The 15148-nt window shown below is 37.7% G+C and overlaps 1 protein-coding gene across 2 annotated transcripts in view; it reads left to right on the top strand.

The window, feature by feature from the left end:
- Positions 1–7631: 7631 nt before the first annotated feature.
- Positions 7632–15148, top strand: part of ARRDC3 (arrestin domain containing 3) — a 14391-nt gene continuing 6874 nt past the window's right edge. The window contains exons 1-3 of one of the 2 annotated variants that reach the window (XM_024734335.1): positions 7632–8139; positions 12078–12159; positions 14306–14453. In XM_024734335.1, coding sequence (XP_024590103.1) covers positions 7860–8139; positions 12078–12159; positions 14306–14453 — 510 coding nt within the window. In that variant the 5' untranslated portion in view covers positions 7632–7859. The remainder of the gene's footprint in view (positions 8140–12077; positions 12160–14305; positions 14454–15148) is intronic. The other variant, XM_024734336.1, reaches the window with a different exon arrangement.

Here is a 15148-nt window from a genome sequence, read left to right as displayed (position 1 = left end):
GAGAGGCCACAGCAGTGAGAGGTCCGCGTACCGCAAAAAAAAAAAAAAAAAAGAAAAAAAGAAAGAAAAAGATTCTACAATCTTACAATGGAAAATTGCTTAAAGGTAACACTCCATTATCAATATATCACATATCAATAAATACTTATTGAGCATGTATTATTTGCCAGGCACTACGCTAAGTGCTGGAAATATAAAAATGATTAACGCCTGAGCACTAGATAAGATATGAAGACTGCCCTTGAGAGGCTTGGAGTATTATGCAAGAGGCAATTAATGTACAAACTATATAAAAGATTGTTAAGGAACAGGGTCTTAAAAGGTGCTGTGTACAAAGAAGAGAAATATATAATCCAAACTAGGGGAGGAAAGGATGGTTACAGGAGCCTTCTTGGAGGAGTTATTAACAAATAAGTCTACTGACTTGCTTGCAGTATGGCCTAATGATTTAAGAGCACAGGTTCAAATCCTAGCACCACCTTTTACCAACTGTATACGTTTGGACAACTTACTTCATCATCCCAAGCTTGTTTCCTTGTTTACAAAATAAATATAATAGTATTCACCTCATTGGGCTGTTAAGAGGACCAAATAAGATAAGAGTAGAAACACCAAGTAAGAGTAGAAAGCACAATGGCTGCTGTAAGATATGCTAGTATTCTGGTTGTTATAATGATGATCTCTTTCTCTCTCACATACACGCCCCACTCAGTGAACCTGGTAGTTTCTGGACTTCTTGGCCAGTGTATGCATGTGCCACACAGCTATAAAAGAAAAAACTGCTCCATCCTCACCCCCATCTTCTGTTATCATCCAGGCTTCCCAGTCCCCTGAAAAGTCTGCTTGACTTGCTGTCATTACCCGACATGCCTGCACCATGCCCATTCGTTGAACGTGAGTCTGACCACAGAGGCATCTCTGGACTACCTGTCCACCACCATTCTCCTCTCATCTTTCACTGTCCCCCATATCCACCAGGAGACAGATCTCTTGGCTTTCAGCCCCACACTAGTCTCTGATGGGTCTTTCTTACCAGTGTTTTGGTGATTTTTATGCATTTCACTTAATCAGCTTTGCCCTCTATTGGCCACCACTGTCTCCAAGCCAGTGGCCAACATTTCATTTCATTTGGAGTTACCATCATTGCAGAGACAGAAAAAAAAAAAAAAAAAAAAAATATATATATATATAAATATATGATTAGAACAAAATCATCAAGCTTTGTGAGGTTGAGAAAAGCTAGTGCTAGAAAAAGAATAACATTTGGGTCTTTTGTTCTTTCCTACTTTATCCTCTTTAGGATCATGACTCTATTTTACAATCCAGTCTTTCCCTGCAATAATCTCCCACTGGCTAGTTTTCTATCAAGTAAGTGACCCTTTCTGAAAGGTTTTCTCCCTCCTATTCATTTGCAGAAAGACCTACGGGAGGGGCAGGGCTCAACTCAATTTCTTCTTACACATTCACCTTTCTGAGGGCTTTTACCAAGTTTCACCAAAACAGATTCAAATGATAGCAATAAATAATAATAATAAATGACAAATTATAGTTAAAAGATGTTTCCCTATTCAAGTGGCTCACTGGTAGAACTAAGTGTTCCTTATTTCTAAGAGTGCAAAAGATATGATTTGGACATTATAAGTATCGGGTAAAAGGGCATCTACTCTAGCTTCCAAATTCTGTTTTTAACACATACCTTACAAAATTGTTTTGGCTTTATCTAAGCACTACTCCCACTTTATAAAAACCAAGACACACTGTATTATTTTAATTTGTAAATTATTCATGATTTAATTCTGTTCTTCACTTTGGATACTTTGCTTTATACATCTTCACAACAGCATGTGTACCTCCACGCCAACAAAATCCTTCATATATGTTTCAAAGTCCAAAATATTAAAGCATTAAATTTCTTTCAATCAGGTTCTCTGCAGCAAAATAATTTGAAACTCTTACATGACCACAAAATGTTATAGCAAGTTGAGGAAGAAAATTTTAGTTGCCTCATGTTTCCACTGAAATGTATTAAGAAGTTTATACAAGAACTACAAAGATGTTTATGTTACAAAAACGACAAATATAAAGCTAATTGCTGATGATCCACATATGAATTTACTATGTCATAGACTGAAACTGTGATTTTAAGGTTTAGCTATCACCTAACCTGTTCCATAATCCTGAAACAAGGTCATTTGAAATTCGTAAAATTCTGGGGACAGTGAGTCCTCAGCAAACTTCTAAACTTAAATTGCCCCTCCTCCTTACAGCTTTTCACATGAAACACTTCCTTCATCATAGCTACTTCTTCAATGTGGTAGCAAGTAAAATTCCCCAACAACAGAAATGAAAGTAACATGAAAACTGAGCTGATTACAGATGGGTGAGGAGCAAGAATTCTCTCTTACAATTTTTAAATTACAATATTAATAACAATTAACCACAATAAATAAAACTAACCTTAGATGGCAGACCTTTGTAAAATGCTTCCATTAAATAGTATTGAAAAGTTAGTGGCAGTGAGTAACAAGTTTTGGGTTTTTTAAATCATTCATAATGATCCTCAACATCAAAAGAAAAAATGTAGATGACTGGAAGGGTAAAATTCTCCAAGTAAGATATTGAACATGAAATTCCAGTTAGCCAAATATGAGTTTTATGTAAAAAACTGAGAACTCGTTCCTTTCAATTATACTTTGCCACTAAAACTCAACATCCATCAGAAAATATGAGTTATTATAATTAGAATTCTTTTACCCTCATTACATAATGCTGTGCCTGGTCAAAAATCATACAATAGTTCAGAAAAGAAATGTAGCATTTCTGATCCTTCTTGTAGGCCTGATGCCACTTTGAGCCTGGATGAATAAAGTTTTTCAACTCATCTAACTTAGCAGGGCCTAAGTGTTACAAATTAATTAAAGAGACTATACCTTTGGAGCCACTAATCAAATCTGTTGTCAAAATAGCCTACTGGACTCAACAACAAGAAAACAAACAACCCGATTAAAAAATGGGCAGAGGGTCTGAATAGACATTTTTCCGAAGAAGACATATAGATGGCCAACAGGCAGATAATTTCCTAATTATCAGGAAACGCAAACAAAAACCACAGTGAGATCTCACCTCACGCCTGTTAGCATGGCTACTATCAAAGAGACAAGAAATGACAAATGTTGGAGAGAATGCAAAGAAAAAGGAATCCTCATACACTGTTGGTGGAACTGTAAATTGGTGCAGCCACAGTGGAAACCAGTAGGGAGATTCCTCAAAAAATTAAGAACTACCATATGACCCAGCTATTCCATGTCTGTGTATTTACTCGAAGCACACGGAACCACTAATTTGAAAAGATACGTGCACCCTCATATTCCCTGCAGAATTGTTTATAATCGCCAAAATATGGATACAACTTAAGTGTCCATAAATGGATGAATGGATAAAGGTGCGTTATATATACAAAGCGGATTATTACTTGGTTATAAAAAGAGAAGGAAATCCTGCCATCTGCAATGACATGAATAGACCTGGACAGCATTATGCTAAGTGAAATAAGTCAAATGGAGAAAGACAAATACCTTATGATTTCACTCATATGTGGAATCTAAAAAGACAAAACAAGTGAACAAACAAAATAAAATAAAAATAAACTCATAGATACAGAGATCAGCTTAGTGGTCACCAGAGGGAAAGGGGGTTTGGAGGGTGGGTGAAAATGGGGAGTGGGATGGTGGTGAATGGTAATTAAACTTGTGGTAGTGATCACTTTGTCGTGTGTACAGGTGTCAAATTATAATGCTGTACACCTAAAGCTTATGTAATTTTTTTAAAGTTTAAAAAGTGTACTTGATAAGAAGCACTATCGTTGCTTAACTGGTAATGCTTTTCTTTCTTAGTTGTACATCTAGATGGAAATGTACCAAAATGTTAACAGTGGCATCTCCGGGTGAATAGTAGAATTACGAATGATTTTATATTAAATCGAAAATCAAAAATAAGAAGATTAAATGGCATTCACATAACACATACCACACTATTTAACGATGGAAAACAGAAACCAAATTTGGTACTGAATTTTATCACAAAATCCACAAGACATTAAAACATGTATTAAGTACAAAGAATGTAACAAACATATATAAAATTAATATAAAAAACAAATCTTACTCATTTTGCTAATACTATGTATAGCAAATCTTACCTCTAATCTCCACATCAAAGTCAAATTTGCTGCATCTTGAAGATGTTAGAGTTGAGCCAGAGTTGCAAAATCTTGAAAGGCAGAGTTAAGACTTAAAAAACAAACAAACAAAACCTCCCTTAGTTCTACAGCACTCAAGGCTGTCAGGTGTTAGTTAAAATAAGGAGCAAGCATGGATTTCATATTTTTCCTTAAGAAATAGGTTTCGACTGCTGATACAGTTTTTCTTACAACCACACAGCAAAACTTTCAGTTGAGACGGATTGTTGGGGTTTTTTTAATGATACTGAGCATTTTGATATAATGTGAAAAACTCCAGACTTGGCAGTAATTTGACATGTTGCCTCAGTATTATATACTGTGATAGCAATTATCATTTGCCTGTTTTTGACAGAGTTCTTGAGATTGAGTTTAAACCTTTACACAGTAAGGTGGAACAGCCATGGAGTTTAAAATCCAAGAAACAAATACCATAAGAAGAGCTTCCCATATAAGTTCTGAAGCAGCTATAAAAAGGGGAGGGAACTGGTTACTCTGCCTAGTCAGAGTTTTATTCAGTTGTGCCAGAAGGAGGGAGACAACACAGCCGTGGGATACTGTTCTGGGCACGGAAAGCAGCCTGTAACTGCATGTTGGCAAGGGGGAGACAGGCTAACAAAGGGGACAGAAGATGTACTTGACAGTAGAGAGGGTTAGCAGATGAGTAGGAGGAGATGGCATATGAGACGTAGGCTGGGGTATGGTAGGAAAGAGCCTTGGTGGTAAAGATGAACAGCTTCAATTTCACGCAAAATACAATAAAGGCCCAGTAAAGCAAGTCCAGAAGCCGCAAATAATGGCTACAGTACAGCATTTCAAGCTGTTTACAGGGTAGATATTTAGATAAGGAGCCTTGAAAAGGGGAGGTTATAAAAGTCATGAGAGAAAACATTCAAAACTTAGTCCAAGTGTTTTCATAGAAATGAAAACACAAGCAGGGATTTAGAGGTGCCAGAGTTGGTTGTTTGTTTCTGATGTTTTCATAGTTTGAATAAATAGGAGGAGGAAAACAAAATGAAGCAAGTAAACTCAAGTTTAGGTGTTTAAGAAATAGTCACATGACTGAATCCAAAGAGAAGAAAGGTGATAATTAGGGTAAGTGAGAAGGATCTTAAGTAAAAATTATAGGGGATAAGAATTTCTTGGCAACTTGTCAGTTACTAAAGTGTTTAGGAAGACATTGTAAAAAAAAAAATAAAGAGAAGTAGAAAAATAAATAATGATAATGATTTATAATATCCTAAAGGGTTCAAACAGAAGGAATAATGTAATAGAGTGACAGGGTTGAATCATTTAATGTGCTTAAACAATTTTCCAAACTACGAGTAAATCTCTTAAGTTTTTGGTTAAATGGAATTCTAGTTTGATTTAAACAGCTGATTCTTATTTTTTCAAAAATAAGTTATATTCCGACCGGAGAGATTTTACTAAAAATTCTGAAGAATTCAGCAATTGTTCACTAGCCCTTAATAATTTAAAACAACTTTGGTGATAAAGGCATCATTGTGAACTGTGCTTTTAAATCCACGCCCAAAGTTATTTAATGGTTAGTATATTTGACCTTAACGCTAACACTTTAACAAATTTACCACTAGGTGGCGAAAAAACCCAAATAGTATCTGTTAACAAAGTTAGTACAAGATCCCAAGTACTTGAACAACTAAAAGAGCCACCAGGTGTCATCCAAGAGAGGAAAAAAAAAAAAAAAAAAAAGACTATTCTCCCCACTCAAATACAAAAATTCAGTTTTAAGCACAACCATCTAAGCTCTATCAGAGGTAAATACCCTGTCCATTAACTGTCTAAATAGTTTGCATATTTATACTCTATACAATTTATACAATGCTCTTGACTCCAAGATACTGCCTTTCAACTAAAACCCAACTAAGTAAAAGTTAATTTCTTTAAAAAAAAAACAACAAAAAAACCAGCAAGACCAATGAATGAGCTCAATGTATTGTGAATCATAGTTTCAGCCTATCCAAATACACTGCACAAAAGAACCTAAAACGGCTTAGACACAGACAGCCAAGAATCTTCCAAAGTGTATTTGGTTATGTATATATACGTCCAGATTCATATTCTTTTTCCCTATATTTCTCTCCTATAAGCAATTTCATTGATTGCAAAAAAAATCTAGATAATTATGCTGTTATGCCTTGAATTCCGGTGTGATTTTACAAAAGCACTGAAATTTGTTACCAAAACGTTCACAGTAAAGAGACAATTGTACCTGTCCTTAAGAAAGATGTATAATGAGAATTATGTTGAACAGTCCAAAGCTGAAAATTAAAATTAAAGCTTTACAGAATTAAGCCCTATTTATATAACAAACCATGCTTTTTAAAAAAACATTTTCTGCACTTCACTAACTTCTAACAAAGATTTTTCAACGCTGTTGTAAACATTATGTCAGCTAAAACACTATGTCATGCTGCCTTTTATAAGGTGATACTTTTTTAGGCCGAATCCTATTCTTAATCCTCTGGACACAGGAGTTGTAATCATGTCATACCCTGCAAATCTAGCGGTAGGTGGTGTCTCAAAAAAAGGACGTTTTCTTCCTTCTAGGAAGTGGTCAAACCTTGTTTTTCCCTCGTGTCATCAGGCAAAAACTTGATTGTTCTTCGTTGCTATCGAATTAAGAGATGGAAGAGAAAGCAGTTCAGGAGAAAGCAAAATATACTGATTAAACTATACTTGCTTCTCTTCCTTGCTCCTTATAGTATTCTCTTTTAAGGTCTCGACCTGACCTCGACTGGGCTCATTTCCACCCTGCCTACAAAGCACTGATTTTAAAAAGAAAAAATTCCAAGCCAAGAATGCTCTTGTCTATGAACATTATCTCTCCTCTGGTTTTTATTACATTTTCTTTTGAAATTCGTTAGATTATGTTCAACAACCAGCCCTTGCCCAACCGGTTTCTCCCCTTCCCCCATTTCTCTACACACATCACTTTTTCCTCCTCCCATCAGGGCAGTGGGCAAAACACGGCAGTGCCGGCAACGCACGTTTTGGGCCGGTCACTCAGCAATTTATTCTCACTTGGCTTTGCAAACAGCTCCCCACCCAACCTTGTCCCCCAGTTCCCTCCCTCGGCCATTATCTTTCTACTAGACTGTGCTCAGTAAGGGACTCCAGCTACCACGTCGAGGGTTTACGGTAGCCTGCCTACCAATAGGAGCCTACAATGAAGAGAAGTCAGGTTCAGCCTCCCGGCAGCCCCAGTGTCTTCTTCCCCTGGCTGTACACCTACTGTACCCGCGAGCGAGCCGGGCGCGGGGTGGGAGGGGGCGCGCAGGGAGGGCGGACAGCAGCCGCGGCGTGCGCATGCGCACTGGGGTTGTTTTTCACAAAGCTGCTCTTAAAGTGAGCTGGCAGCTTCCAGCCGCCCGTCTTTGTAAGGAGACCACTGAGACTAGCAGGATCGCGGAGCAGCAGCCTCTGTGCTGCCCTGACTTTTTAAGAAATCTCAATGAACTATTTGTAAAGAATCACTGATCCTGCCTGCAAGCTCTTTGCACGGCAAAGACATCGATCAGTGTTAAGTGAAGATCACATTTTATATGTGATCTTGACTTTTTTGTCTTACATTATATTTTTTATAGATTTTGTTATAAACATGGTGCTGGGAAAGGTAAAGAGTTTGACAATAAGCTTTGACTGTCTTAATGACAGCAATGTCCCTGTGTATTCTAGTGGGGATACAGTCTCAGGAAGGGTGAATTTAGAAGTTACTGGGGAAATCAGAGTAAAATCTCTTAAAATTCATGCAAGAGGACATGCGAAAGTACGCTGGACCGAATCGAGAAACGCCGGCTCCAATACTGCCTATACACAGAATTACACTGAAGAAGTAGAATATTTCAACCATAAAGACATCTTAATTGGACACGAAAGAGGTAAGTTTTTTACATTATTCGGAAATTATTAGACCTGTTTTCTTTGGCAAAGTACCTTTTCAATTTTCCTGAATTAATATAATCCTACTCCTACCATAACGTATAGCTGTTTGATAAAGGTTGGAAAGGTGGAAGATTTGAATTCTCCTTGACATTCATCGTGTGTTAAGCCGTAATGCATGCAGGCATCTGCAAAGTGACTGCAAACTGCACTTATTCCACTACCTCTATACCCGGCTTGGTCTGTGCCATAATGCACACTTGCAATCCATTTCCACCTTACGTATAAATTCTGCTTATATGCGATTCAGTAATTTTACTAATATGTTTTCAAATGAATTGCAAAAAGCTGCAATCCAATATTAGGTTTTTCCCTTGTACTCTGCAACCTTAGATCTTAAAAACTAAGCTTCAGTAAAGAAACGGAGTAACATTTTTAAGTGGGTTAATAGGTGTATTTCATTTTTAATATTGACACGCAAAAGCCTTAAGAGAATTGACCGTTGTTCTTTGATAATGGGTTTCTGTGGTTTATTTTGACATATGGTATCAACACCCCACGTGTTTTTTCCTATTCTTTCCAGTTCCTTTAGAAATTTACATCAAGCATTCTCTATTTTAAAGGACAGCACCTATCATTATGATATGTTTAAAGTCAGTTTTAGAAGCCATTTAGGGTCAGAAATTTTCTTTTCCAAGCATCATGCCTAACTTTGGAACGTGCATTCAATGAAACCCGTGCCAGTCAAATGGAATTGAAAAGTATTCGGCTCGTTGGATATGATTTTTGGTTAGAAACTGGAGATGAAGGGTTGTCAAAGGGAGAAGGGGTCCTGAGATTTCAAATCTATTGTTTAAATGGTTACATTGTGGAAATATAGCAGACTCTAAGCTTGTTTTTCTAAGTTTCCACCCTTTGTTAGAAGCGGTTCAATCCTGTTTCGGACCAGTTCTGGGGGGTGGTGAGGAGGGGCGCTTGTTCTGCTCTCAGCAGATTGGTTACACGCGTCAGGTGGTGGCGATGACTTAATTCCTAGCCCAAGAAGAATATAGTGTTAAAACTGGTTATGTAATTTTGTCCTTCTCCTTTTTAATGCTGTATTTAACTCGAATGTTGATGATTTTTCAGAGTAGAGCACATTTTTACCTCCATTTTTAATTAAAAAATACACATCCACGAGGAAGTGCTAATTGAACTAAGGCAAGTGTAGAAACGTAGGGTGCTTTGAGTTACAGCATGAATGCATTATTTTTTAAATATTAAGATGAAATCAATCTTTAGTTGGATTTTCAGTTACACATAGGTAATTTGCATCCTGAAATAATTTTTAGTTAACCTCTCTAAGCAGTGACAGTGATAAGAAATGCAACTGCCTAATGACAGTCCTGGTATTTGTTGAACAGGACACACAAGTTTGTATTTGATCCTTCCTGGACTGGCAGCTTTTTATAAGATGAGTGAGAAGAAACAAAGGTTTTTAAGGAGTTGAGGTTTGCAGTGGGGTAGAAGTAGAATAACGACTTATGGGGACAATTTCATTAATTGCGCCACGATTTCATAGTAAAGAACACTATGTGCCCCGCACCCCCACGAGACACCCCTCAACCCCTGCAAGCTAGAACGAGCTTCGCTTGGAATACTTTCAATGACTTAAAACTGGGACCTCTCAAACTAGCCTGGTAACTGAGACCCCGCCCCGGGCGGCCGGCGATAGGCGGAGCCGGGTTTGTTAGCCTGTTGCTAAGGCGATGCCAGGCTCTGATTGGATTGGGCGCGAGCGGGTGGGGAGAGTGGGCTCGCCGGCTGGGGCGAGGCTTGGAACCGGCGTGCGCCGGTAAAGGTCCCTCCTGAGCTGCGGCCCCCGCCCCTACTCGCATCCCTGCCCGGGCTTCTGGAGGCGCGCGGGGCTCATATCACATACCGCTCTGTTGCCCCTCACCTGGGCCCGCTTGCAGCCCCGAAAGGAGCGACTACAGGTTTCAACAGAGTGGAGAGGAGAAGCCTCCGCCGGCCTTACAGGTGCCGGATGGCCCTGGGCGCAACTTTTTAGCTGCCAGTTCCATTCACGCAGAAATTGGGTGGGCAGGATTAGCAGGACCCCATTTTCCACGTTTTCGGGTGGAAGTCGTCAGGCAGCTTCAGTAAACGCTTGTCTTTTTCTTAGCTGAAACAGCGTGTTTCCTTTTCTATGCAGTCACCAGACTGGCTACCTTGATGTGACCCGAGTGGGGAGAGAGCGCCAAGACTGGCCGGGACGGGGAAGGAAAAGTGACATTAACATTGAAAGCGGGGTGAGGTGGGGCCTTCGGCGAGTATTCCTTGCCCACTTGTCATTGTTTCTTTGGGGCTTTTGCACCCCGCGCACCATTCCCCGCCGCCGTCGCCGCAACTGTAAAGGTGTCAGGGTGGCCCGAGCCAGATCGAACCGGTCACCGGCCGGGGCGTGTAAAGCGGAAGCGCCGCAGCGTGCTCGCCCCGCCCCACGTCAGCAGGCTAGGCTGCGCGGCCGCGAGCGCGAGCGCCGTGCGACATATGCCGTATGTATAGCGGGGCGCGCGGGCGGCGGCGGCGGCGCGCGGGCGGGCCGGCTGGGATCTGCTCGCGCCGGTTTAGGCCGGTCCTCTCCTGCTCCGGTCTAGTTCTTGATTGACAGCCCGGCACTTGTTTACCACGGCGCGGCCGCCGCCGCTCGCCTCGATGAGACTGCTGAGCTGGCACAAAAAAGGGAGCGAGACGGGAAGAAAGGGAGAGGGAGACAAACTTTGGGCGCCGCCGGGGGGAGCGATTTTAAATGGCCCCCAGCTCGTCAGCGGGATTTCCGTGCTTAAATACCGTAGAGACGATTTGCACGGGGGGAGAAGAAAATACTACTGAGATAGAAGGGAGTCTTGGTGATTTTTTTTGAATACAAGTTTCCACATATAGGCGCTTTTTTCCTTTTCTCCTGTGGTGGAAGGGAAGCATCACGGTTTTTGTGTGAATTTATTACTTTGGTGAGGGAAAGTTAGATGATAATACCCGTTTCTCTTAGTCTCCTGGTTAATGATAAAGGTTTCTACACCGAGAAAACTGCGCTAGTAGACGTTTATGTAATTAAATTACCCGGTCGGAACGCTTTAGAAAATCATTTTAAGAATCCAGAACACCCTCCCACATTTCGTTATATTTGTTTTGGAGACGTTTTGGAGATAAACCTATTTGAGCAAAAGAAATTGGTTGTAAAATAAAGTCATCCCGTTTTTTCTAGCAATGGGAAACAAACCTAGTCTTCATTTTTCAAGGATGTGTGACAGTTGTTTCCCATTAAGCAGGCACCGTTTAAATCTAAGGTATATTTTATATATATGCGAATTTTTAGCTGTTGCTAGGACAGACAGATTGTCATAATTTTAGGTTCAATAAGAATTTTTATTTTTAGCTATGAAACTGACATTAAAATCACTTCCTTTTTTTTTTTTAACTCCAACATCTATTTGACAAGAGTTTTCTAATGGTTTTAGAGCTTTAACATTCACATCTTCTGCATCAAAACTGACATATTTTAAAAGGCTTACATGAACAGTTTTCATTTTATATATAGTCTATTTAAGTAAGTGGATGAAGAGAAAGGTAACATCTTAGTATGAGATTTGAAATCTGGATCTTTTGTTGAGCCTGTATTGTCACACATAGATGCTTTACAGTTTAGGTTGTTTTCCATTGAAAAACCAACTATGGGGTATAAGTATTAATTATCCCCATTCTACAGATGAAGCAACTGAAGACAGGACTTTTATTTTACCCAGAGGAAGTGATGAAGTTGGAATTAGAACTCAGATCTCTCACACTCTAAAGTTTGTGGCCTTAATTACTATGTGAGCATCTTTAAAGTTCTGCCACCAGGAAGAGAGTGTAAAGGTTTAACAAGTTTTTTGTTTTCTTTTTCTGTTTGTTTTAGATGATGATAATTCCGAAGAAGGCTTCAACACTATTCATTCAGGAAGGCATGAATATGCGTTCAGCTTCGAGCTTCCACAGACGTAAGTATTTTGTAACAGGCATTTTTCATAAACATCCATTCTTTTCAAATGAAACATTGTAAATTTAAATATTTTTAGTTTAAAAAAAAAAAAACCCTTTTCATTACTGAAACTTGCTAGAGGAAAACATATACTCAGAAAAGAAGCTATTTTTTTAATCTAGAGTGGCAATATTATAGAAAGCAAAGCTCAATTCTTAGTATGCTGTCTCAAGTTTTATATGGTTTTTAAAACTTGAATAGTATTTCATTTAAAGTGAGTGAATTGGAAGGTGCCGGTAAAATAGTAAGCGTTTAATACTTAGTTTATCATCAGCATTAGCAGAAAAGGTAGAACATAACAAGTCTCTCATTTAGTAGTTTATAAAAATTCAGTGATCATTTTTTATACTGATGCTACCCAACAGCAGTAGGCTAAGAAAGTCAAAATAATTAAGAATATCCTCACTTTAGAAGTGATGTGTTTTTTTCTGTTATGAATTCATTAGCTTCTGTGCAAAGAGCTATTGAGAAGGTCACTCGAGATATTATGACCTGTACTTAAAAGGAAACTTCCATCAGAGATACCTTAATATAAGGCTTGGAATCTAGTATGAAAGGAAGAAGGAAAGTAGTATATTCTTTTCTTTTTTCTTTTTTGCGGTACGCGGGCCTCTCACTGTTGTGGCCTCTCCCGTTGTGGAGCACAGGCTCCGGACGTGCCGGCTCAGCAGCCATGGCTCACGGGCCCAGCCGCTCCACGGCATGTGGGATCCTACCGGACTGGGGCACGAACCCATGTCCCCTGCATCGGCAGGCGGACTCTCAACCACTGCACCACCAGGGAAGCCCGTGTATATTGTTAATGTAATAATAAATCATTAAAGGAAATTATACAAAGAGTAATTTTTGAAAAAAATGCTTTAACAGATATTAAAACATGCAAAGTGGCACTTGTACTGTTTGCTCTGAAAGGTAAACTTGCATTACATAAGAACGTCAAGTGCCAAAGGTACATAATGCTGTATTTTTTTAAATTCTAGTACTTGTTATATATGGATAGAGTTCATAAAGGGTATTTTTCAGAGTATCCTGTGTAACATATTGCTTAAGAACATGATTTTTAATATAGTGCCCTAATTACTTTCTGAGAGAAATATTTTAAGTCTGAATACAATAGGAATAATACATTTGGGCCTGAATATTTTCAAAGCATGGAAGTAATTTAATATATTTTTTTAAAATTCTATCTATAAACCCATCATTTAAAGTAAACTCTAGAAGACTAGCATAGATCCTGCGTTTTATTTCTCTGCTATACAAGTTAATGCAGAAGTCTAAAATACAAAACAAAAACACCACTATACTCCTCAAAGAGCTAGCACTCTACCTTGTAAATAAATGAACCTTGTGCATTTTTCTAATGAAATTATGAAAAAGAGACTAAAATAAAATCTTCCACAAGTAATAAAATCTGGGAGAGTTGAAAAAGAATTATGATTCTCTTGATACAGGTCAACAGAAAAAATTTTTTCTTTTTAAGTCTATAGTATAGTTAGAAAGCATGGCCAAAAAGAGTTAGAACATAAGTAAACTGGGAAATGTAAAAGCATTTTTTTAGAGCTTCAGTGGATTTAATGAAATGTGAAAAACTTTTGAAACTATAACGACTATTCCAGGCCTTTTCTAAATCTTAGTTAGTTACTATAATAAGAGATAATAATAATTCTTAGTTAATGAAAAATGGAGCGCCATAGGGAGTCGTTTGGTCTGAGTGTTTAACCAGTGTCCAGAATATCTCAATAGAAATAGTTAAACCATTCTTAACTTTATTTTTAAACTAAAGTCTTGACCTTTTCAAGAATTGTTCATTTCCAGACTTTGCTAATTTTGCCACCAGCATTAAAAGTAGCCTCTTCTTAGTTTAAAGAGATTGTATTCTTCTGGCTTTTTTAACCAAATTTCTGTAATATTTAACAACTTTGTGTTATTATTTGGAAACAGAAGGTTTTTTCCCCAGTGACTTATCCCTTTGGAAATACAAATTATGCCTTTGATAACTCATTGATGTATAAACTTACAATATATTAACACTTCTATGATGAGCTACTGTATAAATATTAAAAAGAGGTGTAAGATTAATATATTGACCTTTATATTCTGCACAGACCACTTGCTACCTCATTCGAAGGCCGACATGGCAGTGTGCGCTATTGGGTGAAAGCCGAATTGCACAGGCCTTGGCTTCTACCAGTAAAATTAAAGAAGGAATTTACAGTCTTTGAGCATATAGATATCAACACTCCTTCATTACTGGTAAGAATTAACTGAATTCTTCATTTTTTGTTTTTGGCATATAAATATTAAAGAATAATCACCTAAACTACATACACATTCTTTATAATTTTTAAATAGTAACTTCATTTTTGAATTACATAAATACCACTTTCAAAAAAAATAAGAGCACACAAATTAATGCAGGATATGCTCACATTTTCTGATACTGTAATAACTTTAAGTAAATTTTTAAAGTAAGACCAGTATTTGGTATGAAGTATCTTCCTCAGAAGGTAACAGCAATAACAAAAGAATAGATCTGTTCCCTAAATAATTTTAGTGGAAAAAGAACAGTAGTATCAATTATTATTATAACAATATCACTTAACTTGAAAATATCATAATCTAAAATTTGTATTATTTATTGCATTATTCCAATATAGGGATAGTTGTCAAATGATGGGGAGATAATTATTTTCATGAAAAAACTTAAATTCTATTTTAAAGGAAATCTTTTTTAATTGTATTTTTTCACAAGATTCAAATTTGATTTCAAAAACTTTACTTGGTTTAAACAAATAATAACATCTTTAAGCAAGTAAAATTAATCTTAAAAATGAGCAGTTTTCTTTTTTTATGTATTGAGTTTTACAGTCTCAGAGAAGGATGTTATCATTTGGGATAATAACCAAGTTGCTTTCCAAACTGCTTTTTTTTTTTTTTTTTTTTTTTTT

This window comes from Neophocaena asiaeorientalis, unplaced genomic scaffold (genome assembly GCF_003031525.2).
Source record: "Neophocaena asiaeorientalis asiaeorientalis breed wild unplaced genomic scaffold, Neophocaena_asiaeorientalis_V1.1 scaffold184, whole genome shotgun sequence".
Lineage (NCBI taxonomy): Eukaryota > Metazoa > Chordata > Mammalia > Artiodactyla > Phocoenidae > Neophocaena > Neophocaena asiaeorientalis.
This window is presented reverse-complemented; position numbering and strand designations above follow the sequence as displayed.